The 25,095-nt window shown below is 36.5% G+C and overlaps 1 protein-coding gene across 1 annotated transcript in view; it reads left to right on the forward strand.

Annotated features, from left to right (window-relative positions):
* The first annotated feature begins 4,851 nt into the window (after nt 1-4,851).
* caskin1 (CASK interacting protein 1) overlaps nt 4,852-25,095 on the forward strand; it is a 121,511-nt gene continuing 101,267 nt past the window's right edge. Inside the window, exon 1 of the mRNA XM_073839460.1 lies at nt 4,852-4,945. Within this exon, the coding sequence (XP_073695561.1) occupies nt 4,852-4,945 (94 nt within the window). The remainder of the gene's footprint in view (nt 4,946-25,095) is intronic.

Consider the following 25,095-nt stretch of genomic DNA (forward strand, 5'->3'; position numbering starts at 1 on the left):
TTTTGGCACAATGCGGAATACTAAACTTGCTGTGAAATATGAAAGTAGACTTTTTATCTACAGAGATTATAGTGCCTAAATATACTATCTAGAGTTTCGTACGCAAACCTACCATTTTAAAACAATGTTTAACATATTATTTATATATTTAATATATTAAAAATATAAGATTTCATTACACAGGGTTTGCACTTAAGTCATGATTTGGTCAGTTCGCAGCCATACTGGAGATATACTCGGATGTAAACAACATCATGAACTGCACCGTTAATGTACTACTGAATACATTTTCTGCTAATTTATGCTGTCTAAACCACTGAAATAATGTGTGGAAGTTGCTAAATCATGTATAGAAGGACTTAGTCAGCAGGAAAGAGCACATTAGTTTGACAAACTAAAGCTAATAGGTGGTAAAGATACGTACGAGCTATTAATTAAGATATTAGCCTAATATTTCACCTACCTGACTGGAAATGAGAACAAACGTGAATGTTGTCAAGATTCTCACTTGGTTCAGTTTGGCCAAGCACAAATGCCTTTTGTTCCTCAGACAGCTTTTTGCACTCTTCTCCTTGATTTGTTATAACTTTTGGCAGTCTACAGTACTCCAAATGTTTTCCCGGTTTCCAGATTAGAAAAACATGACAATAACTGACTATTTTCGGCAGCAGTAATCTTTGTAATTTCCATTCGGTTCAATGGCATTGTTTACGTTCTCTGCCGCCAATATGGCCGATTGATGACGTGATGTGAAAACACTCTACTGTCTAGCCTACCTGACGTGAAACGAGAGTAAGTCAACATGGTTGGCTTGTAGGCTATGTGAATAATAATTAATAATTCATATGAGGTTTTCAGTGGCTGTTTAATGTTAGAGTAAAGTAAGTTGGCTACCATCAGGGTATGCATTTACTGTGCTGATGGAACATGTTTTCGCTGTTGAGCAGTTTTGTAGCAGCAGAGGTTTGCTGCTTTGTGTGGGCAATGAAAGCCAATAATGCATAACCATATACAGTGTTATTTTGCGATGACTCATTAAATGTATGGTGTGTTATTATATGAAATTTTAATGCCTGGAATAACTTTGCAATGCCAAAGTGCTTGTAGAAATACAAAACCCTTCTATTACTATGTTTGCCTCCAAATTAAATTCTTATAAAGTTCAGAAGGAGCCGCTTATCTAATCTTCTAATCAACCTTTAGATATAAGCTGCTGCTTGCCTCACTTTAGCAACAGTCCTTCTGGCATTTCTCTTCCTCCCTGCCTCCATCCTCACTCCTTTAAGATATTCTGCCCTATATACAGAAGCTATCTTCATCCATTTAGTAATCTCATAGGGGGTAAATTGGAGCTTGAGTTGAGCCTCATCCTTGAGCCCCTCCTAAACATATTTTATCATTTAACCCTTTATTATATGTTCAGATATTTATTGCACAAGATTATAGAAATTAAGTGCTCAATGACTTATTTAATGTTATTTAAAATCTTGCTGAAAAAAATGTATGACTCCTAAAAGCTTTCAGAACTCTCAGGAGAGTGGGTGAGACTACATGAAATATGATATTCTCACATTTCATTCAAGTTGAATACAGTGTCTTATGAAAGGGTGGTAGCCACAAGAGGCCCGTCTCCACCCATTCACTGCATTCTCTCTGCTAAAAAAAAATTGACAGCTGATTTGTAATGTACGAAGTGAACACTAGAGGTCTGCAAGTGTGATATGGCATCTTAGAACGGATATTCTATTATGTAACACTGGATGGCGCTGAATCACAGTCAACAGATGTTGTACAGGGTCAGTAATGTCTGGATGAAGGATGTGCAGGTGTGTTAATGATGGTGATGACTAGGACGAATCAATGAGTTAAAACACAAGTGGCATATTATTAGTTTGTCATCATCTACGTTTAATGTTTTTCATATCACTAATTGATTACTACTACATAGATCAGACTAATTCAGATCGGAGCTACAAAGGGTTTTGAGAGTTCACTTTTGAAAATGAAACATATGCACTTGTTAAGTTTTTTCTCAAACAGTGTTTTTACGTAATAAAATGACAACAAAACCAACAGTTGTCCTCTCTCTTACATTACATTTTTGACTTTTGCTTTTGGGAACATAAAAGATGAAGCTATTTTGAGAAATGTCTCCATGTTTTTTTGTTTGTTTTTTTCAGAGGTGGTAAATGTAGTGTTCATAGCTGTGAATACGACATGACAGATTCTGCTTTGAAAGAGGGTCATTGTGCTTTGACTTGGATATAAGACTCTGTAAGAATCCCCATGTAGTTAAGACAATAGCTCTGAGCAGGCATTCAAGGAACAGTTTTGTTTTGTAGGCTTCATGCCAAGCTCTTTTTGTACCCTACTTTGTAATCTTCAGGCTCCTTCAGACTGAAGAACTGACAGCTTTTGCTGGATTTGAGAGGTAAGAAAAACAAAACTGCGAGTGTTGTTTTATGCCTTTTTTATTTTGTAAAACTTGTACAAACCAAGAAAGATGTCATAAATCAGTAGGATCCTAGACGAAACAAGAGACCCGTCTGAAATGCTCAATCTTACTCTAGGAAATTTACCTTCCAGCATCTGTGGAAATAAACTGGAAAAATTGGTAACACTTTGCAATAAGGTTCATTAGTGAACTACGTTGTGTTTGTTAACATTAGTTGATGCACTGTAAATTAACATGAGCAAACAACAATTTTTAACTAACAGAAGCAAAGATTAATAAAAAGTGTAATAAACATATTATTTATTGTTTACTCATGTTAGTTAATACATTAACTAATGTTAACAAATGACACCTTATTGTAAAGTGTTACCAAAAATTATTTAGACTAACTAGTATTTTGATGCAAGTAGTTTTTTTAAACAAGCAAGTAATCCAATAGTGACTAATACATTTTAATGATTTCTAATGGTGTGTAATATATTTAATATGAACTAAATTATTCAATGTCTATTTATTAGAGTGTAGTATTTATAGGTAACACTTTGAAATAGGGTTCCTTTAGTTAACTCGTTTAGCTAACATGAAAAAAGACCAGCTTACTTCTACAGCATTTATTAATGTTAGTTTATGTTCATTTCAGCATGTAGGCTACTAAAGCATTACTAAAATCAAAGTTGTGCTTGTTAACGTTAGTTATTGCACTGTTAATTAACATGAACTAACAATGAATGACTGTATTTTCATTAACAAAGATAAATAAATACTGCAATAAATGTGTTGTTCATTGTTCATTCATGTTAGTTAATAAATTAACTAATGGAACCTTATTGTAAAGTGTTAACAAACATTCATTAGATACTACCTAATCCAATAGATGCTGTTTAATTAATCACTAATAGGCTAGTTTTGCATTGCATAATAATTAAATATTATTATTATTATTTAACTTGTTTTATGCAGGTATTTATGAGACTATTATCTATTGTTGTTAGTATAACATTTATGACATTTGTGACCCTGGACCACAAAACCGTAAATTGAGATTTATAAGCTGAATAAATAATATTTCCATTGACGTTTGGTTTGTTAAAATAAGATAATTTTTGGCCAAAATACAACTATTTGAAAATCTGCAATCTAAAGGTGAAAAAAGTATTGAGATTTAAATAATAAATCGCTTTTAAAGTTGTCCAAATGAAGTTCTTAGCAATGCATATTACTAATCAAAAATTAAGTTTTGATATATTTGCGGTAGGAAATTTACAAAATATCTTCATGGAATCTGAACTTTACTTAATATCGTAATGATTTTTGTCATTAAAGAAAATCGATCATTTTGACCTATACAATGTATTGCTACAAATATACCTACTTAACCAGTGCTACTTTAGACTGGTTTTGTGGTCCAGGATCACATTTGTTATTTGCCTTATGCACATGTAATGACTATTTGAAAATTCATTACATAGGCTACTATTGATTAGTGGATTGTTTACTAAGTAAAAATAATTACTAGTAGCATTAAAAAAATATTTAGTTTCAAAGACTAAAGTTAAACGGATTTCCATATAGTGCTCATGCTGGTGAGTTATGTTTCTGTCCTAGTGATGTAATCCACTTTTGGCCGGTGGGTGCAAAACAAAATCATTCTAAAGTTTCTAGTGCCAGCTACAGGACAAGGCTGTTTTCAGCAGCATGTGTTATGATACAGCGGTGCATGAATTTAGTCCCGTAGCATGTGGCTGTCAGCACTGGAATAGGGGGGTGTTCCTACACTTTGGGACCGCCCTCTGGATGAAGCGGAGCCATTTACCACAGCAATGTCAGCCCAATCCGAGGCTGGGGAAATGCACATTGCACGCTCCTTGTGTGGACCCATCGCAGCGCAGAAAATAACGGTGCGAGTACTACGGAGCGATGGCACCGCCGACTGATACGTCTTCAGCACAGCCTTACGGATCCCAGGAAAAAGCGCTCTGGGAAATTTAAAGAAACATTGATTTTGCATATTAGAATGCATCGGAGCGACTCCGCTCACGCCACTAAAACGTGATTCGAGCTAATTTATCTGATGATGGTTTTCTAGAACAGACTGTTCAGCTTTGGCCATCACATCGCAGACTGAAGATCCGATCCATCACCGATGCGTTAATCGCACGTCCGTCACGGCGGTGCTAATATTATCTTCTCGACATCGGAATAAAAACATCTGTGATTCATAGGAGCCAGCTGCACCAGCTCTATAGTATTCGAGCATCCTTCCGCCAGTGTGCATCATCATCATCATCATCATCGCGCCCTGCAGCTCCATCGCAAGAGGGAGGATCCGCAGAGGAGCTCTCCGGGCAACACTACACACACATTCAGAGGATGCTTTGGATGTAAAATAAATAACGATGGGGAAAGATCAGGAATTACTTCAAGCGGTGAAGACTGAGGACCTGATGACGGTGCAGAAGCTCCTGCAGAGGCCCAAACCTGGGAAAGCAAGTAGGTTTTGCTTGATTAAAGAAGGCATTTAACGTTAAATTATTGCTTGCCATGTTGTTCTGGCTGATAGAGGCAAAAGAGATCGTGAGTAGTTGGATCTACTTCCAGATGAGAAGGAAAACACTTGCCCAACCCCTTAATTATGGCTAGAGATGTTTAGGATTTCACTCAAGCTGTTGAAAAGACTAAAATATGTTGTTTTGGTTCCTGATGTTCACATCAAGCTTCTTAATTAGCTTTACCATCAAGGTCAGTCATCTTGGTGAACATCTTGGTTTTGGTGGTCCAGATCAGTATGGAAATACTGGACTGAGCTGGTCTGTTTTTGCTGGGGTTCCCAACGTTGGATATTGTGATGCTCCTGACTGTCATGTGATTGTGGAACACAACTGATGGTGATGAGCATCACATCTGCTTGAATCAATGATATATTTTTAGATATTCACTTGATTTGCAATGTGCAACTTTTTCTGTAAAGGGGCATTTCAGATGTTAATGAATGTTATTTGTGTGTGAGAGTTATATGAACATCAATGAGCTTGTTTTGGAAAAAAATGTATATTAAGAGGCAGAAAATGAAATATTTTTGTAATCGAGAAATGAAAAAAAAAATCACCCACCTCACATGGTGAGAACAACAATTCCCTAGTGAGACCCTGATTTGCTTAGCAGTTACATGGTTTCAGAAAAGCAAGTGTGAACATTTTATATCCTGGATTGAGCTTCTTCTCATTGATGTTCTGCTTTGAATACCACAAACTGAGGTCTCCTCAACCACATCTGTGACATTATCAACAGCATCTCACAACAGCTCGACTGAGACTTCTTTGTCTTACATGCCTGTCTGCGTCGAGCGTGTTCGGATTAGAATAACCCCAGGGGCTCAAGGCGGAGAGCCACGACCGTCACGACGCTCCTCTGAGCACCAGGCTCTGTCTCGGCACTCGTCTCCTTTCCCCCTCTGCCCGTTCGCCAGTGTGGCAGCAGCACACTCCTGCTCGGCTAAACACTGCCCCCTGTAATGATGGGGTGAACGAGCATGAGGTGCATCCACATCATTGCACTTTCACAATAGGAGAGAGAGGAACGAGCTGCCAGTGAGCTTCTTCGCTTGGCTTCGTGCCACCGAAGCAACACGTAGATTTATGCTGTAAACTATGACAGCTTATTGGCACTGAATATGTGTGAAGCTGCTCTGTAGGAAAAACACTGATGGTGATATAATCTTGGAGTATTATGGTGATATAATCTTGGACCTTTCAGGTCATGGTTGGTTATTGTAAGCAATTTCTCATGTATTATAAAGAATATAAGTGTCTGCCTGTGTTGAGTTCATATGTGACCCTGGACCACAAAACCAATCATAGGTGTGAATTTTGCAAAATTGAGATTAATACACCAGAGAAAGCTGGATAAATTAGCTTTCAATTGATGTATGGTTTGTTAGGATAGGACAATATTTGGCTGAGATACAACTATTTGAAAATCTGGAAAGTTGTCCAAATGAAGTTCTTAGCAATGCATATAACTAACCAAAAATTAAGTTTTGATGTATTTACAGTAGGAAATGTACGTAATATCTATATGGAACATGATCTTTACTTAATATCCCAATGATTTTTGGCATAAAAGAAAAATAAATAATTTTAACCCATACAATGTATTTTTGGCTATTGCTACAAATATACCCATGCTACTTAAGACTGGTTTTGTGGTCCAGGATCACACATGTGAAACGCAGTAGAACTTTACAGACAAGTTAATGCATTTTACACAAAAAAACAACGAATCAGCTTCTTCAAACAGAGAGTGATACGCCTTTGTGAAAGTGTTGGTTGGCTTTTATGTAGAGCTCCACCTCTGTATTGGAAACACAAAGCTACCCAGAAGCCAATTAGTTCCAGTCACAGCAACTGCAGTCTCCTGTTTGACAGTGATTGGTTGGGCTGGATGTTGTCTGGGCTCTGTAACAAAGTTTTGGTCAATTGACTGAAACGCAGTACCTGTGTTTGTTTTGTACAGAAATCCTATTATGATAAAACCCTATCTTATTTGTTTAAGATACTGTTGACTGTAGCTTTGAACAACCAAGTGGCTGGTTGCAAGACCAACAAAGGCAACATTAGAAAATATAACATTAAAAAAGGTCCAAAAAATTACAGCAGGAGCCCATTGAGTTTTAACAAACCCCCTAAAGTGTGCAATGAGTTTGGTGGGGGGTAACTAAGAACAAATGTTCACGTGAGAGGAGGCAATGCCTCCATCGTGATATGACTGGTTATGATCGGATGTGACTGATTCATGCGATAAATCCTGCCTCTTGTGTTTGTGTGCGTTCTGTGTTTGTGAATCAGTCTGAATGAACAATATAATGGCATTAATGGGAAGACTGCAATGCATAAAGTGATATCACCAGAACAGGAGAACGGCTGAATAGATTTCAAAACTGCAAAACTCAACTTATTAACTCGGGGGGAGTTGGAGAATGAGCCTATTTCAAAAAGTGGAGTGTTGTTATTCTGGAATAAATGTAAAATGCTTAAAAACACATTTTTTGCATACTTTAAGTAATGTTTATTTAACCAAGAAACTGCAACTGGGACATGAATTTTATATTTGATTAAAAAAAAACACTTTCAAGACTTTGCTTCCTCTTTTCAGAGCACCACCGCACACCACTGATTTTGGTATATATTCTTAAACATTAAATGTTGGCAGATGATGACGGATAGGGGTTCCTTTATACATTTGTAAACATTTTAGTATCAATTTAGAGTGCATTTCCGGCTGCTATTAGTACATTTACATTGGTACAGCATTTAATTTCATTGCAATTAAATGACCACTTAGTGAACAGGAGAAGAAAATAACATAGCATCATTGTGCTGTAGAATTACAATCATTATATGTTTGCATTATAGTAATCTTCCATTTCTCAATAACACATTTAAAGATTAATTGTAATAGTTTGGTGTCCTGTGCTGCTGCTTATGTTCCCAGCATGCAATGTGGCATTAATAAATTATGCAATTGCGTTTGTGTACTATTTGCTGGTTTGTTTTGTTGTTGTTCCTTGGTTGTTATCTATCTATCTATCTATCTATCTGTCTGTCTTAAAATGGCATGCATGTATCTTGTAAAATATTGGCAGTATGAACAGGGGAGTCCAGAAAACATCAGAAAACATCCCCCAAACATGAAACGAAGCTGCTTGCCGAGCTCATATTTGCAGCCACTGCCAGTCAATATTAAGACAGTGGCTTGGAGCCCTGTAGCTAATCCAAGTAATCATTACTTCCACTGCTTAGTGTGATGATTGAATTACAGTGCAGATGGCTTTAAGTGAGTCGCAGAGAGCGAGAAAGAGAGGAGGAAAGAGTGCTGGGAGGAAAAGCAAGGGAAGCAGAAATAAGACATAGTGGAAAGACATCAGTTACCCTGACACAACGAAACTTTCACATCTCATTGGATGTTTGGCCACCTCTAGGGGATTTTAGCGGTGAGCACGGCTCTCACACTTGCAGATGTCTCACACTGAGGTGTAAGGCGTTTGCTTCTCAATGGGGGTGAACCTGTTTTTCTGTCCATTTATCTGCAGTACTGAGGTCTGCATACTGAGGTGTAAGTGTGTATATGAGCCCAGAGGGAGGGTGAATTGGAAAGAGTGTTTCCAGACGATATCTGCACAGCATTTTCCACGTATTCAGCACATTCTCCACCTTTTCGGTGAGCGTTCGCTGCAGAAGCCAACAGAAAGACCATCTGGAATACAGTATATCTTATTGCGGTAAATTGCTGATTAGTTTCATTAGAATGAAGCGAGTGGAACATTGCAGAGCGTGACTCGACATACTGATGAAGACATGACGGGATGGGTTATCCGTTCTCCACCTCTACAACCTGTTCACATATCCCAGCAGCAATTAGAGCCGAGCTATTTTAGCAGTCGAAACATATGGGGTCCCTAAGGAGAAAAAACTCTGATCGTTGTAGGCCTCGCTCGCTCTGCTTTCCTCTGCCGGCTCGATTCTGGAGTTTTGGAGTGAAATAAATCTGGTGAGGAAATGAATGCTGCAGGGGCGAAGCGCTGGATTGATGGATGACATTCAGCTCACCAAAGTAATGATACTGTTTAAATTGGTAGGATGTGGTGGGAAGATTTTTTTTTTTCCCTCCTGCATATTTACAAGCTCAGAGCTCAACGGGTTAGCCGGGTGGTTGGAAATCCTCTACAGCGGGTATCCATGGAGATATTTGACATCTGTGTGACCATCCAGGACAAGTGTAAATGGAATGTGGGTGGTTGACATGATACGACATGATCTTTTAAATGTGCGGAGATTATATAACAAAATCAGAGTTCAGTTAGTACTCCTCCATGATGTTTTCTCTTTTCATGGTTAAATGAAAAAGAATAATGAAATCCTAATTTCCTAAAATCAATGCAGGAATAGTGAGACAACTGGTTAAAGGATTAGTTCACTTCCAGAATAAAAATGCCCTGATAATTTACTCACCCCTATGTCATCCAAGATCATGTCTTTCTTTCTTCTGTTGAAAGGAAATGAAGGTGTTTAAGGAAAACATTTCAGGATTTTTCTCCATATAATGGATTTCAATGTGTTGAAGGTCCAAATTGCAGTTTCAATGCAGCTTCAAAAGGCTCTCCACAATCCCAGCCGAGGAATAAGGGTTTTATCTAGTGAAACGATTGGTCATTTTTTAAAAATTATTTGAATTATTAACTACAAAATCTGCAGTGAAATTGCAATTTAGACCTTCAACCCGTTGATCCACAATGAAATCCACTATATAGAGAAAAATCCTGAAATGTTTTCCTCAAAAACCTTTCTTTTTGACTGAAAAAAGAAAGACATGAACATCTTGGATGACATGGGGTGAGTAAATTATCAGCAAATTTTATTCTGGAGGTGAACTATTCCTTTAAGTTTGAAAGCTTTGTGTTCGTAGTAAAGATTTTTGGTATTGTTTCAGAAATTAAGCCATATGGCATCATAAGTTATCATTAAGTGACACATTATTATAAAAATTAGAGCTGCAAAATGATTAGTCACGAATAATCGATTCAGTCGATTCATACTATATGTGTGTGTACTGTGTATATTTATTGATATATAGATACACAAACATATGTAAATATTTTAACATTTGTATGTATTTGTTTAACACTTATTATATATAAATATTTAAACATTTTACATCTAAAGCTGACATACTTTTCCTCAAAATATATATTTCCTGTGTTTGTATTTATATATACATAATAAATATACACAGTACACACACATGTGACCCTGGACCAGAAAATCTAAATATTGAGAAAATTGCCTTTAAAGTTGTCCAAATGAAGTTCTTAGCAATGCATATTACTAATCAAAATTAAAATATGAAACATTATCGATAGGAAATGTACAGAATATCTTCATTGAACATGATCTTTACTTAATATCCTGATGATTTTTGGCATACAAGAAATATTTTTGACCCATACAATGTATTTTTGGCTATTGCTACATACCCATGCTACTTAACACTGGTTTTATTTTCCAGGGTCACATATAGTATGCAAACATAAAATAATTGTATTAATGCTAATTAAACTTATTTTAAATCGATTAATCGTGACTAATCGTTTTGCAACTCTAATAAAAATGTCCTGATTTGCTTGTGTTCAAACTATATATTATGAAGTTCATGCATTGGATTAGATAAAAAAAAATATTTGTGTAAGTACTATATTGAGTGGTGAAATAGTTTAGTTGCCCTTGAGTCGAAGTAGCTTTTGACAACCACAAATAAATAAATAAAAAATCTCTGAAGGACATCAAAATGCTAAGAGCTGGATAAGATTTCTTATTCTTATCTAGTGTAATATTCAAAATATGCTTTCAAAAGTAAACATCAACAGTGTTCTTTATTTTAATTATTATGTGGAATGTTTACAGTGAGGCACAATTTGTTATTAATTAATGCAATATATATCATAAACTATCAATGAACCACATTTTTTACAGCATTTATTCATCTAGATTAATGTTAAACTACTGTTGTTCATTGTTAATTCATGTTCATTCATAATGCATTAATGTTAATTGATGCTACTTCAGATTAATTAGTATATGCTGAAATGAACATTAAACAGGATTAATAAAGGTTTTGAGAGTATTGTTCATTTATAGTTTTGTTATCCTTTATTTCATGATGCATTAACTGTAGCATTACCACACTACCAGTCAGGTAGTCTCTTCTTAAAGTCTCTTCTGCTCACCAAGCCTGCTTTTATTTGATCCAAAGTACAGCAAAAACAGTACAATTTTGAAATATTTTTGCTATTTAAAATAACTGTTTTCTATTTTGATTATATTTAAAAGATTTATATGTATCTTTTAGATTATTTAGACTATGCAGAAAATCACTGTTACTAAAGAAAAAAATGAATTAATATAAAAATCATAAACTTCCCATAATCGCTACCAATATTTCTTTTTCCATACATCAAATTATAATTTTTTTCACGTTTATTATGTTCATTTTTCTTTTTTTACAGATTTGTTTGTTTTATTGTGATAGGACAGATCAGTAATCATCAGCGTTTATCTTTTGTAACATTATAAATGTCTTTATTATCACTTTTGATCAATTTTTTAAAGCATTTTTGCTAAATAAATGTATTAATTTCTATTCATTTCTATACCCCTCTTCTCTAAATTATACCGACTCCAAGCTTTGGAATGGTATAGTGTATAATGTTACAAAAGCTTTTTATTTTAGATAAATGCTGATCTTTGGATCTTTCTATTCATCAAAGAATCCTGACAAAAATGTACTCAAGTGTTTTAAATATTGATAATAATAATACAAAATGTTTCTTAAACAGCAAATCAGCATATTAGAATGATTTCTGAGGGACCATGTGACCATAAAGACTAAAGTTTTACTAGTTAAAAAAATAGTGGTATCAGTTATCTGTATCAGTATGTATAATACAACAATAGTTCACTGAGAGAATGTCAGCCACCCATTGTCCTGTTTTTGCCTTGGTCCCCTGGAGCGTTTACAACACATGACCTTAATCTGAAGACCTGACCCACATAATCCTGAAGGTAGAGGGGGCGACAGAATTCTTAAGCACATTAACTGTTGCTGATTCCTCCCAGCGTGCTCCTGAAGTACTCTGGTATGCATAAATGCGCTTATCACTATCACTTTGATCAGACTCCCCAGGACGGTGCACATTAAATCTGTTTACGTTTCGTTATAATAGCCTTAAGTGTATAATTGCGGTTTTGATGATAAACCCGTAGTATTCATACATAAAAAAATCAACAAATTGGTGTTCTAAAAGTTTGAAAAACGCCCGTGTACAGTTTTAAAGTCTATAAAACCTTGTGCTATCGTGAACCTCAATGAGAGGTGTGAAGAGAAACAGGGGATGAAGGCTGACAGCTGTTATGTAACCTCACACAATGGAGTCGTGGGTATAGTGGAGGTGGGTGGACAGAGAGAGAGGCTGGATAGTGGACTGTGTTTTGTCATTTCACATTTGCTGCAGTGCTAAAGAACAACACCTGAAAATTGAAACGGAATTGAAACTCAATTTTGAGAAATTGCATAAAATGCAACCTCTATTTTTTTTAACAATATATTAGTTTTTAATGGATACTCAAGTACCTCTGAAATATATTCCATCTCATCACCTCACCTCAGTCACTACTAAACCGTTAAAAAGCGTACATGAACACGCATGCACATTCTTAGTGGTATACATTTCTAATGAAGGCCACTGCCGCAGTCATTCATCATAATCCTTACCGCAAATAAACAGATTTAATGAGTGAGTGACTAAGAGTGCTTCAGTAAATCCCATGTTACTGAAAATAAAAAATCTGGAGTGATATTGACTATCTTCATATCCAGATGCTGACCGACAGGCAGCTGTGTGGGGAATTGTGGCTGCCTGCTGAGAAAGAGTGCAGATGTCTGTGTCTGAAGGCCATGTCTGCTGGGCTACAACAGATGAGCAGATCACATATCCAGCAAACCTGAATCCATCTGATCCTTACAGTCTCAGGCATGATTAAAGTTCCCGTCTGGAGTGTGCAGGAGGGGATCTGGCTGGATAATGTACTCACAGGGGTGTAGCAGCCATTACAATTAGGGAGGAAATGTGCACAAAATAGGGATGCATGATAAATTGCTACCATATCATATATGTTTATAGAACAGTTCTTTCTGGACCTTGAATCTGAAGTACGATATTCTAGTGATATCAGAACTCCAACGGTTTCACTGCTTGTATCACTCCACTTGCGGTGTTTTTCACAGTGAGTGTCATGGCAGATGCCCAAATCCACTGTAATTTTATAAATAATACTGTTCTTGTGTCGTAGAATGTTTTTTTTTTAATTTTAAAAGTTTTTTTTAGATGAGAACGTACTTGTTTAGACTTGAAATATGCTGTTTGTTAGATGTAGATGAGATGTGAGCTCCGGAGCGTCAGCAGCCGTTCAGCGCTCATGAACCTGCCGAGAGCAGCCTTACCTCAATTTTCCATTGGCTCTGATGTCTCTATAGTGGTTAAACATAAGATGCAATTTGTTTTGGGTAAATCTAATGGCCAGTCTTTGGTCTCATTAATCTATTAATTTTTCCAGATCAAATTTAGTGCTGTATATCAGAGTGCTGCCTTTGTACTTTTGACTGAACTTCCTAGCAACTTTTGTGATAGCTGTTGTTATTTTATATAAATAATAGTAGTATTTAGTATTGGGAAATGGTGTGTGTGTGTTCGTGACTGTGATTTTAGTTACATTGTTCCACCATTAGATTGCGACAAGAGACTGTTTTTATGAGTGAGTCAGCAGACTTTTATATTGAAAGAGACTTCAACAGGGTTATAAACAAGGATGTTATTTTTACTTTTAACAACACCTTGTAAGACACAGCCAACAAATGCAATGAGCAGCGCTGTCATCGGAAATCATCTTTAACAAATTAAAGGATAGTACAACAAAGATATCGTTTTCCTTGGCAGACATTCAAGCTAATGTTTTATTGTGATTGTAAGATTTAGCTTGACCTGTGGCCTTGTATATAGAGGGTTTGCACTTACGTCACAATTTGATCAGTTACCAAGATGCGCGGCCATACTGGCGATACTCAGATGTAAACAACAGCATGGATTGCACGGTTAATGTATGACCGAATACGTTTTTCTGCTAATTTACGCTGTTTAAACACGGAAAAATCGTGTGGAAGCTGCTTAATCATATAGCGAAGAACTTGGTAAGCAGGAAAGACCACAATATTTTGACAAACTAAAGTTAATAGGTGGTAAAGATTATTATTATTTGAGATATTAGCCTAATATTTCACCTACCTGACTGGAAATCTGCTCTGGAAAATTGCTCTCAAAATCCTGGCTCACTTTGGCCAACCACAAATGCCTTTTGTTCCTCAGACAGTTTTTTGCACTCTTCTACTTGATTTGTTGTAACTTTTGGCAGTCTATAGTACTCCAACTCTTTTTTCCTGGTTCGAACCAGTTAGTACAGCCCAAAATATGACAATAACTGACCATTTTCAGCAGCAGTAATTAGCTAAATATGCAAGTTACGTTCGGTTCAGTGGCATTGTTTAAGTTCAGTGCCTTCAGTGAAAACACTCTATATAATCATTAAAGAGATTATTTTAAAATATAGTCAAATAGAAGAGTTATTTTACATTGCAGTAATATTATATGCATAAGAGACTTCTTTCAAACAGACATTTAAAAATCGTATTCACAGTATAATGTTGTGATGCCTAAATTTACTTTGCGCATCTGCCTACCCTGCTGAAAAAAACAGCTAATACCAGCCTAGGCTGGTTGGCTGGTCTTAGCTGGTTTAAGCTGGAAGTGGCTGGTTTTAGCTGGTCTCCCAGGCTGGTCAGGCTGGTTTTAGCTGGTGGTTTCCCAGCCTGACCAGCTAAGACCAGCCTGAACAGCCTGGCCAGGCTGGAAAAGTGGACAAAACCCCTCTAAAACCAGGCTGCCTTCCAGCTATGACTAGCTAAAACCAGGCTGGTTGACCAGCTAAAACCAGCCAACCAGCCTAGGCTGGTTTTAGCTGGATTTTCACCAGGGTAGTGCAAAAGAAAAAATGGTGAAGATGAGTCTGCCATATTGCATTACAGGAGAAGCACCAAATATTAAGTTATGCTGTGAAAGATTCAGAACAGGTGAGCCTGTTCATGGAGCATAATATTTTTCTGACATACTGTCAAAATAGTCTCCCACACTTTCTCCAGGAGTGTCGTCCATGCTTTCCCCAACTCCCAACTGTAGGATCTTTTAATTTTTATGATTTTTCTCATAAATAAACCGTTTGCTGCTCACCAGATCACACTTTCCCAGAGGGGGCCAGTGGAGTCAGGCATTTGTCTCAGCCACAGACCCCGGTCTCTTGAGGAAATGGACGTCCCCTCCCATGACATTAATCTTCCTCCCAGTGTAGCTCCAAGTTATTTCAATCCAATCTAGTCCGTGAATTAATTCTCTCCACTCAGGCCTGCTTTTAATAAATCATAACTCGCACTTTGTGTTAAATTAGTCACGCGCATGGCAAAGGTCTCAACTCTGAACTGTTTTCTTTGCCTGTTCTCTTTTAGTGGTAATGAATTTTCTAATGGATTCATGATGATGTCATGTATCACATCACTATCAAGCAGCGGGGATAAAAACACATTTTCCCAAGCTTTTCCATTTGATGAGTCCACATGGCTTAAAAAAGGCAATGAATATTTTTTAAATACAGTCAGATTTTCCATTAAAATTCTAGATTTTTTTTTTTCATTTGACCTTCTCGTCTTATCTCACCATGCACAGACTTTAGAAAAAGCTTTACTGTAATAATGGATCAAATTAAACTTTATGGTAAAAAGTTTTTGGATCCATTTTTGATCTGGTCAGAACTGCATGTTCTTGGCAGATGCATTTGTCTAAATTGAGTTCAAAGAGTTATTCCACTGTCATTGTTTCCACAATAAATAAAGGGCTTGTAGCTTTTGTGAGAACAATCAGTAGGATGTTTGCATGAAAACCATTTTCTTAGTGTTGTTTGACGTTGAAGGTTAAAAAAAAGTATCACGGAGACTGTCTACATTTGTTGACAACTATAGCCTGCTCTCACTAATTAAACCTTTAGCCGTTGTGTTATTGGTTTGTAGTAGGCATTCATACTCCATACCGTGGTACAGTAGTTGCTGTATTTATTGTGCCACTGCTCATTTGCATAAAGTTCATTGTTGCTTATGCCACTAGAAATGCCGTCCAGACACTTTGTCTTCGCAAATCACTGTCAGCACGATCTCCCCTTTTAGACATCAATCTCCTGTCAGAGGTTGATTCTTAGGAGTGCTTTAAAAGAATCGGCAGTAAGAATTAGCACTGAGAGCTCCATCGGCTCGCTTACTGACACTGATGAAATGCACCGCTGATCCTCAGCTAGTCATAAAACAGAGTTTTGTGTTTCTGTGGAATCATTGCTGGTTTTTCCGCAGATTCATCTATTATGATTGCATTTATGATGGTCATAATACATCTTAGTTTGTAAAAATGCATGTTTCCATATTGTATGTGGCTACATTGTGGGTTATAATACTTAGCTTTGCCAAACCATCGTGGTACATTTTATTTATGGAGAACTGAGTGACTTATAAGATTTCAGTTTCCTCCACTCTTAAAGGGCTAGTTCACCCTAAAATGAAAATTATGTCATTAATTATTCACCCTCATGTCGTTCCAAACCCGTAAGACCTTTGTTCATCTTCGGAACACAAATTGAGATACTTTTATGAAATCCGAAAGTTTTCTGACTCTGCATAGACAGCAATGAAATCTATATGTTTCCAGTCCCAGAAGTGTTAAAATAGTCCATGTGACATTCGTAATTTTACGAAGCTATGAAAACACTTTTTGTGTGTAAAGAAAATAAAAATAAAGACTTTATTAAACAATTCTTCTCATCCAAGTCACTGTCCTTCGCCTTTATCGATGTCCTTACTATGTTTCTGGGCCTGGGAACATTTCAGTTACATTGCTGTCTATGCAGGGTAGGAAAGCTCTCAGATTTCACCAAAAATATCTTAATTTGTCTTCCGAAGAAAATAGCAACCAATAAAATAGTTAGAAAAAGAAAAATAAGACGTAGTTTGGAAGCTCTGCTATTAACCCTTGAGTCAAGTTCACTTTGCATCATTGTGTACTAAGTCAGAGTTGTCCGTTGAGAAAAAAGCTTATCCTGATTGTGGATTTCCGCACCATGGATTATAATCTGCACCTGGTTATTAACAAGGATTAATATCATGACGACTGACCTAGTGACTGTATGTTATCTCCCATCTCATCAGGCTCTGCATGTTGAGGCTATTTCCCAGCAATCACAGCACTGCCCTACTTGACTGGTGGGCCACTCGCTGCCCTAATGAGATCGGTTCAAAGATCAGGCTGCTTCTCCTGTGTGTGTGCTAATGGTGCCCAACAGGGCAGCAGAGAGCAGGCAGATGGTGCCAGGGTTTACAGGTTGCACATGGTGAGAGTGGTCCTGGCAGAGATTAGGGTCCAAGAGTGCTCCTATTGGGACGCCCTGGATGAGGATAAAAGTTGCCCGTCGCTCATGTGACTGTCTGCTATGGAGATTCTTTTTGATGCGTACTGCATGGAGATGGGAATGCATTTCTCCAGACTGCGGCGTCAGTCAGAAGTTGCTCTGGATAACAGATGCCTTGTCCTGGGGATCTGTCAGGCCCATCCATGCTTTCCTTATCGCTTACTATCTCTCTCCTCTCTATTTCAAACAGATGCCTTCGTCTTGAAGTCATGTGTGGGTAGAGAACTCCCTCCAGCACAAAATTATACTTTTTACATTTTTGTTAAAACTGTAATTTAACTTGCTTTCAACAAAGACGGCTTTTAGTCTCACATATTTAGTATGAGCATGTAATGGAAGGCAAAAAAAATGTAAATGTTTTTTTCTTCCTTATTGTGACATAAATTAGCTTCTCAGAAGGAGAAAAAAAAAGATATGTCATTGCAAAATTGCAAAGTTATTGTTTGATTACAGGGGTCATAATATAAGAAATCAAATTTGCCTTGATCTGGTATATAAAATCCTGCAAGTTTCATAGCTTAAAACGTCCTCCTCATTATAAACAAAGCATTTATTTTATCAATGGATCAGAACAACATATTAACGAATAGTCATCATCTCACCGTAGGCCCTGTCCACTGGCGTTCAGTTGCTTAACAGCTAATCATCAAAGCAAATAGAAATTACAATCATTGCCGCTGCTTGTCTAGACTGGATACAGTAAACAGATGCACGTTCGCTTTCTGACACAGTCCACACACTCGAGTCTGTCATCGAACAGAACAAATGGAGTGAAAGAACGTTCGCTATGAGGCGTTTGGTTTAAACGGCTTGTTCGCATCTTTGTACAGATGTCAGATACAGATATCCCAAGTTGTGATTGAGGATTGTTTTGTTTTGTAAATGAGCTGTAAGTAAATGATTTCATAATGCTTTATCTGAAAATGACTATTTTATTTTGATCATGTTGTCAAAACATTGCTGATTACTGACAAGCCTTAAAGGGCCCGCCCCTTAAAAACAGGTCGTATCAGACAAAAGGGTCAGAATGAGGGTTGAAAATAATAATTTTTCCACATATTTATGTTTTTTGTGCAAAAAAACTTTATTAACATTATAAGGACATTTCAAGGAACATATTAAAAGAAGAAAAAAATCCATGTCATGACCCTTTTAAATATTAATGAAAATAACATGCTGCATGTATGAATCATTTATAATAAACAATACAATATTCCATTAAAAATAGCAGTATTGAGCCCATGGTGACTTTAAAGGAATAGTTTATAGCAGGGCTGTCACAATATCAGATTCTTCACTACACGATTATCCATTTGTGGCCTTAAAAATGGGTGATAATGAAATATTGTGATATCTATAAATATCTTGAAAAAAAATCCTGTTATCAGGCAAATTAATCTTTATTTTTATTTTTTTAACCAATGGATTGCATACAAAAAAACCTATTACACTAATCAGAAAAGACTAAACAGTTTTTAGTTCAGCAAAAAGTCAAAGTAAGACAGTTTATGAGAATAACTACATATTTTTACTCCAAAACTTGCATTATAGTGTTCATCAGGTGTTTAAATTAACTTCTGTCTGTGAACACATGTAACCAGGTACTGTTTTTAATGTGTACTATTCATTTTTAAATATCGCCAATGCGGGTATATTGCGACACCCCTAATTAACATAACAAACTTGCTCAGTAACTCAGCCAGCACAGAATTAGACTTAGGATGTGGAATCCTTGGGTACGAATCCTGTGAAAACCATGACTCACAATGAAAGAGTCGAAAAAGGAGAGATCGAAAAACAAGCTAAAGCGGCATGCTTGCGATCATGTTTTTATGTCACATTCGCTTTTGTTCATACTATAAGGTAGGTTTAGGTGTAGTGCAGATGGTACATTACTTTAAAACATCACGGAGTATTAGAGTTATAGCGCCACTCAACAGACATTTCAAGTCAGAACTGTGATGACTCGTACAAAACCAGCGTCTCATAAAACGTACCATATGTACATTTATCTGTTCTGAGGGAAAAAACCAACACACTTTTAGCACCACTCAGTGGACCTTTTACGTTGAAAATGTTGCACAACTGTTCCCACAAGTATGTTTTGGCCATTAGATCAGGTTGGCAGTCCCGGAATATTGAGATCATCTCCTGATTCATAGTTAAAAACATGAAAATTCTGTCATTTGCTTCCCCTCATGCCATTCCAAACCTGTATGACTGATAATCATCCCCTTCAGTGGGCTGTTAAACGTTGCATTGTGATAGTAAGTTGAACTCAAGAACCCTTTTGTGAATTTGTGAATGAATCATTGAGACTGGTTTTTGTGAACTGGATCAACCAATTCATTAAAAAGATCTGATTCAAGTGACTAATCGGACTTCACTACTGCTTATGAATGCACAAAGAAGAGCAACGACTGAATAGTGACAAAAATTTGGGCCTGTTTCTCACACAAACTATTGTTTGGCATGAGTCATATGAACACTTTTTTGATTTTTTTTTATGGTGCTTATAACAGCCCCCATTCAGTTTCTTTCTTTGGAAGAAGATATTCTTCAGAAATTCACCTTTTGTGTCATACAAAAGAACATGAGGGTAAATGCTGACGGAATTTCCTGTTGTTAGGTGGACTGTCCCTTCAAAACCACAAGTCAGGAATATAGCAAGCTAGAGTTAGACGCACAAACATATTCATGGGAAACACTGAATAAATATGACCTTGCTAAGTTTGCTACAATGTACAATTGAGCCGTCTGCTGGCATTGCCTTTATTGACAATGTTTCGCAGCTAACAATTGAAATACTATATTCCCACGCTCATTCATATTTTGGTGTGTCTTTTGACTGTAATCATCTCATTGTATGTCTGTTCACCCCACCCTGAGACCTATATCCAGGGAGATTGCTTACAAAAGTGGGTTATTGTGGCAACTTGCACTTCCAGTTTCAGCTCTAGAGTTAGTCTCATTGTCAGTGCCCTTGTTTGGATAGATGAGAAGCCACACTGATAGCGCTGCATGAATATATGATTAGGAAAGTACTGTCAGCTCCTTACCAACATCAGACTATCAGCGTGTGCTATCCCTGCTGAAAAAACCAGCATATGCTGGTTTTTTCAGCAGGGATCTTAGAGCGCAGCTCCAGCTGCTAGGTAAAGTGCAGTGTTAAGCTTAAGTGGAGGCACTTCAGGAGCTTGACAGGGTCTATGAGCTGGAACACACGGCAGTGGATGGGAGCTGTGCTGCAGAGAGTCTGCTGGAGAATGGGAGATAAGGGAATGCTGTCCTTATTAGGGATACACCGAATATTCGGCCACCGAAAATATTCGGCCGAAAATGGCCCAAAAGCGCATTTTCGGTTTTCGGCCGAAAGACTTTTATCACCGAAACAACACGGCCGAAACAGTATGTTGACGCAAACAGAAACCGCAGCCTGCACATGCTTGTCTGAAGCAACACATCTGCGGTGTGGACGTATATCAGTATATCCGAGAAAGACCCACGGATAGCGATTTGCAAAACATGTAATGCCGAAATTTCAAGAGGGGGTGTGTCTGCTGTCGTGCGGGCAGCCAGTGATGAGAGCAGAGAATGAGACAGATGTAGCTTTCAGTGAGTGAAAAACAATGGCTTTACGTTGGTGTTACGTCACAATATTTTAAAGATATGTCCTTTGTATATACTGTATTTTTATAAATATTTATGTTTTAAACCATGGAGGTGAGCCAATGGATATCACACAAGCAACGTGAAAACTGTGCAATATATTAAAGCGAAAGTGAAAACTGCAGTGCTTTCAGCATCTGACGTGCATTCTCTCAGAGACAATGAGAGGCGATTATATTTTATATGCTGATATTAATTTAGTCGCCTAATGTTTTTCTTGTGCCCTGAACATGGTGGGAAAAAATAAAAAGAAACGTATTTTGTGTAAGGTTTGTTTGTTTGAAAGACTGAAATAAAGCTCTTAATTTTCATTGATGACAGCAGTTTTATTTAGGGGTTAAGAAAGCCTTAATTATAATTTCAGGTGGTCTTAAATGTGGGGACTGAAAGACAAGAATTGCGATGAAACTTCAAAAGGCTATCCATCGAATATATGAGCGCTGCACGTTTCAAAGTCATTTGCTGCGCTGCTTTGTGTAATATTATTCTGACAGCGCCTCCTGCTGGAAGAGAAACGCATAGTTGTAAATGTGAACTGATGGATCCACAAGATAATGTGTTATAAAAATGTAAACAATTTAAACAAAGGCAGTAAAATATATGTATATGTTATTTAAGTAATATAATATTTGATTGATAACAATTATTTAAATTAATATAATTGATTTATTCTTTGAAACTTTAATATTAATTTATGCAATTGCAATGCTTTGATTTTAGTAAGATTAGTACACAGTCATAGCCATAAATGCAATGGTACTAATAATTGGCATAATTCTTTCGGTGTTTCGGTTTTCGGCCAAGAATTTTCATTTCGGTGCATCCCTAGTTCAGTGTTAAATAAATATTTTGAAATTGTATTTTTGTTATTTGATTTATTTCTCTGAAAAGCAACACAAAATAGTAAAAAGCAAATTTTTACTATTTAATTATTGTAATGGTGAAAAAATTGGCAAAATAAATGGAAAAAAATGCGAAACACCGCGTTCAGTATTCGGCCTTCGGCCAAGCATTTCATTTCGGTGCATCCCTAGTCCTTATACTAGCCTTTAACTCGACTCACAAATTTGATTCTCTGGACAGTTGTTCACAACACAAGATGATGGTGAACTAGTGAAATTCACATTTATTTTTTATATTTTATATTATTTTAGCCTTGAACTCGACTCACAAATGTGATTCTCTGGACAGTTTACTTTCTTTTAATTTAATTTAATTTAATTTAATTTAATTCAATTTAATTTAATTTAATTTAATTTAATTTTATTTTATTTTACTCACAAATGTGATTCTCGACAGTTGTTCACAACTTAAGATGATGGTGAACTAGTGAAATTCACATTATTTTATTTTATTTTAATTTTAAAAAAATATTTTATATATAATATTATATTATTTTAGCCTTTAACTGGACTCACAAATGTGGTTCTCTGGGTATTTTATTTAATTTTTAAATATATTTTATATTATATATTTTATTTTATTTTAGCCTTTAACTCGACTCACAAATGTGATGTTCTGGGCATTTTATTTTATTTATTTATTTATTTTTTAATATATTTTATATTATAAGTTTTATATATTTTTAATTTTAGCCTTCAACTTGATTCACAAATGTGATTCTCTAGACATCAAGATGATGGTGCACTGGTGAAATTCACATTTACGTTATTTTATTTTATTTTATTTTGTTGTTATTATACAGTTTTTACTTTCTTATTTGTCTTTTTTCCCGTTTTTTGCACCTTGACGTAGAGACCTGCGCGGGACGGATTTTCAGTCCCGCCTGCTCCCGCAGAAATATATGTTACCTCGTCCCGCTCCGGCCCGCGACATTCATGTTTTGTCCCGCTCCCGTCCGCAAAAGCCCGCATAAAATTAACCTATATAGATTTTTCAGTACATCGATTGAATTTACATGAAACAGTTTTTTTTTAACATCTCCTAAATTCCACTAGACCCCAGCATAGACGCTCTGGATTAAATATTTGTTATTAAGCATCAACATTCACAAACCACTGTTATTCTCAACAAAAAAGCAAACATGAGCTACTGCGCGCATCCTCTGCAGAATGCAAACAAACAAAGCTCCTTTAAAGCTGATCATCTCAGTACATACGCGATCTCATAAAGCTCTCATAACACAATGGATATTGTGCACAATTAATCTTTCATGAATGTCTACACTTTGTGTGTTGTAATTCGTAAGCATGCAATATTCAGCACTGTGCAAAACTTTTGAGCAGTGAGTGGATTTTAACTTGAACACCACTGATTGGCGATGCGTTCCAGAAATCAGCAGATGGCTACATTCCTCACGCGGCAAACAAGTTTTAAATCAAAACTGCCTATTCTCACGCTTACTAATCATATTTATGTTGTTCTTGCTGCTTTTGTGCAATAGATGAATAACAATTTTTTTAGATGTTTAGATATTTCTATTTTGCGGGAGTCAAGCAAATTTTATTTTTCCCGCATCCCGCACACACACGAGTCTCTACCCACCTGCACCCGCACTTGCCCATCACGTTTTGTCCCGCGCCGCACTCTGTTGCGTTGGGTCCCGCGGGATTGCAGGTCTCTACCTTGACCCTCTTGTCTCAATAATAAATTAGAAAAACAGTGGACAAACTAAAAATACATTTAACAGTTAATTAGTAATCACAGATGAAAAAAACTATTTATTAATTAATTAAAATTGTATTAGTTCGTTTATTTTATTTATTTTATATATTATTTTATTTAATTTTTATTTTATGTTATTATACATTTTTACTCTACTTGACTCTCTTGTCTCAGTGAGAAATTAGACAAACAATAGCCAAATTAAAAATACATTTAACAGTTAATTAGTAATCACAAATGAAAATAACAATTTATTAATTTATTTATATACAGTGTATATATACATATGCAAGTTATTATTTTGTATTATGAAACTATACATTATAATTTTTATTCTTTAATTCAAATAATTTCTCAACTGTTAGTTTAAAAGAAAATATTAAATGTAACATTTTGGCCCCTGTATCTCATGTTCATAGTAAATATAGTAGTAACTGTAGGTTGTTTATGATGATTGAATGATTGACAGATTTCATCAACAGTTTGCTTGATTCATAAAACACTCGATTTCTAATAGTTGACGTCCCAAGGATAAGATGTTCTGTAGTCTTTCCAGACAATGATTAATCAGCTGGGTTGAGTGTCTGCTGATGCAGCATTATAGCATTTCATTACATGGATGAGTGGTCTTAATCTATCCTGCCAGTCCTTAAACCACAGAGTCCTCATTACTGCTCCTCCACAGGCTCAGCCTCCTCTCTCAGTATCCATCCTGCAAGACCACCGCCTTAATCTCAGTCCAATATGCCATTTCCTCCAATACAAACGTTGGCCCGATTCCATTTTCACTAGCTAACTGCGCTTTTGGAAAATGGGAGCGGGCTTGAGTAGTCCTGACCCCCTATCCTGTGCAGCACAATGCAAGAAGCCCTATCATAGACAGGAAGGAGTTTGGTTCCTGGCACATGGAAAAAGCTCTTTGTGTTCCCAGCGCAAGTAAGGAAAGGAGCTCGAATCTCCCTGCTGGAGGAGATTAGGCCCTGGAAGAGTTTCAAGAGCAGGGCGGTTTTAGTGGCACTGTCGTTCTGGGAGTCGTTTTCACCATATATGCATGTGCTTCATCCTGTAATTCACTCATGCTGGGTTTGTTTACTACTTCTGTGACAGAAACTGAGTTTAAATGGATAGTTGACTTAAAAATTACATTTCTGTCATTATATAGTCTCCATTATGTTCCCAACCCAT

The sequence above is a fragment of the Garra rufa genome, chromosome 1, assembly GCF_049309525.1.
Source record: "Garra rufa chromosome 1, GarRuf1.0, whole genome shotgun sequence".
NCBI classification, from domain to species: domain Eukaryota; kingdom Metazoa; phylum Chordata; class Actinopteri; order Cypriniformes; family Cyprinidae; genus Garra; species Garra rufa.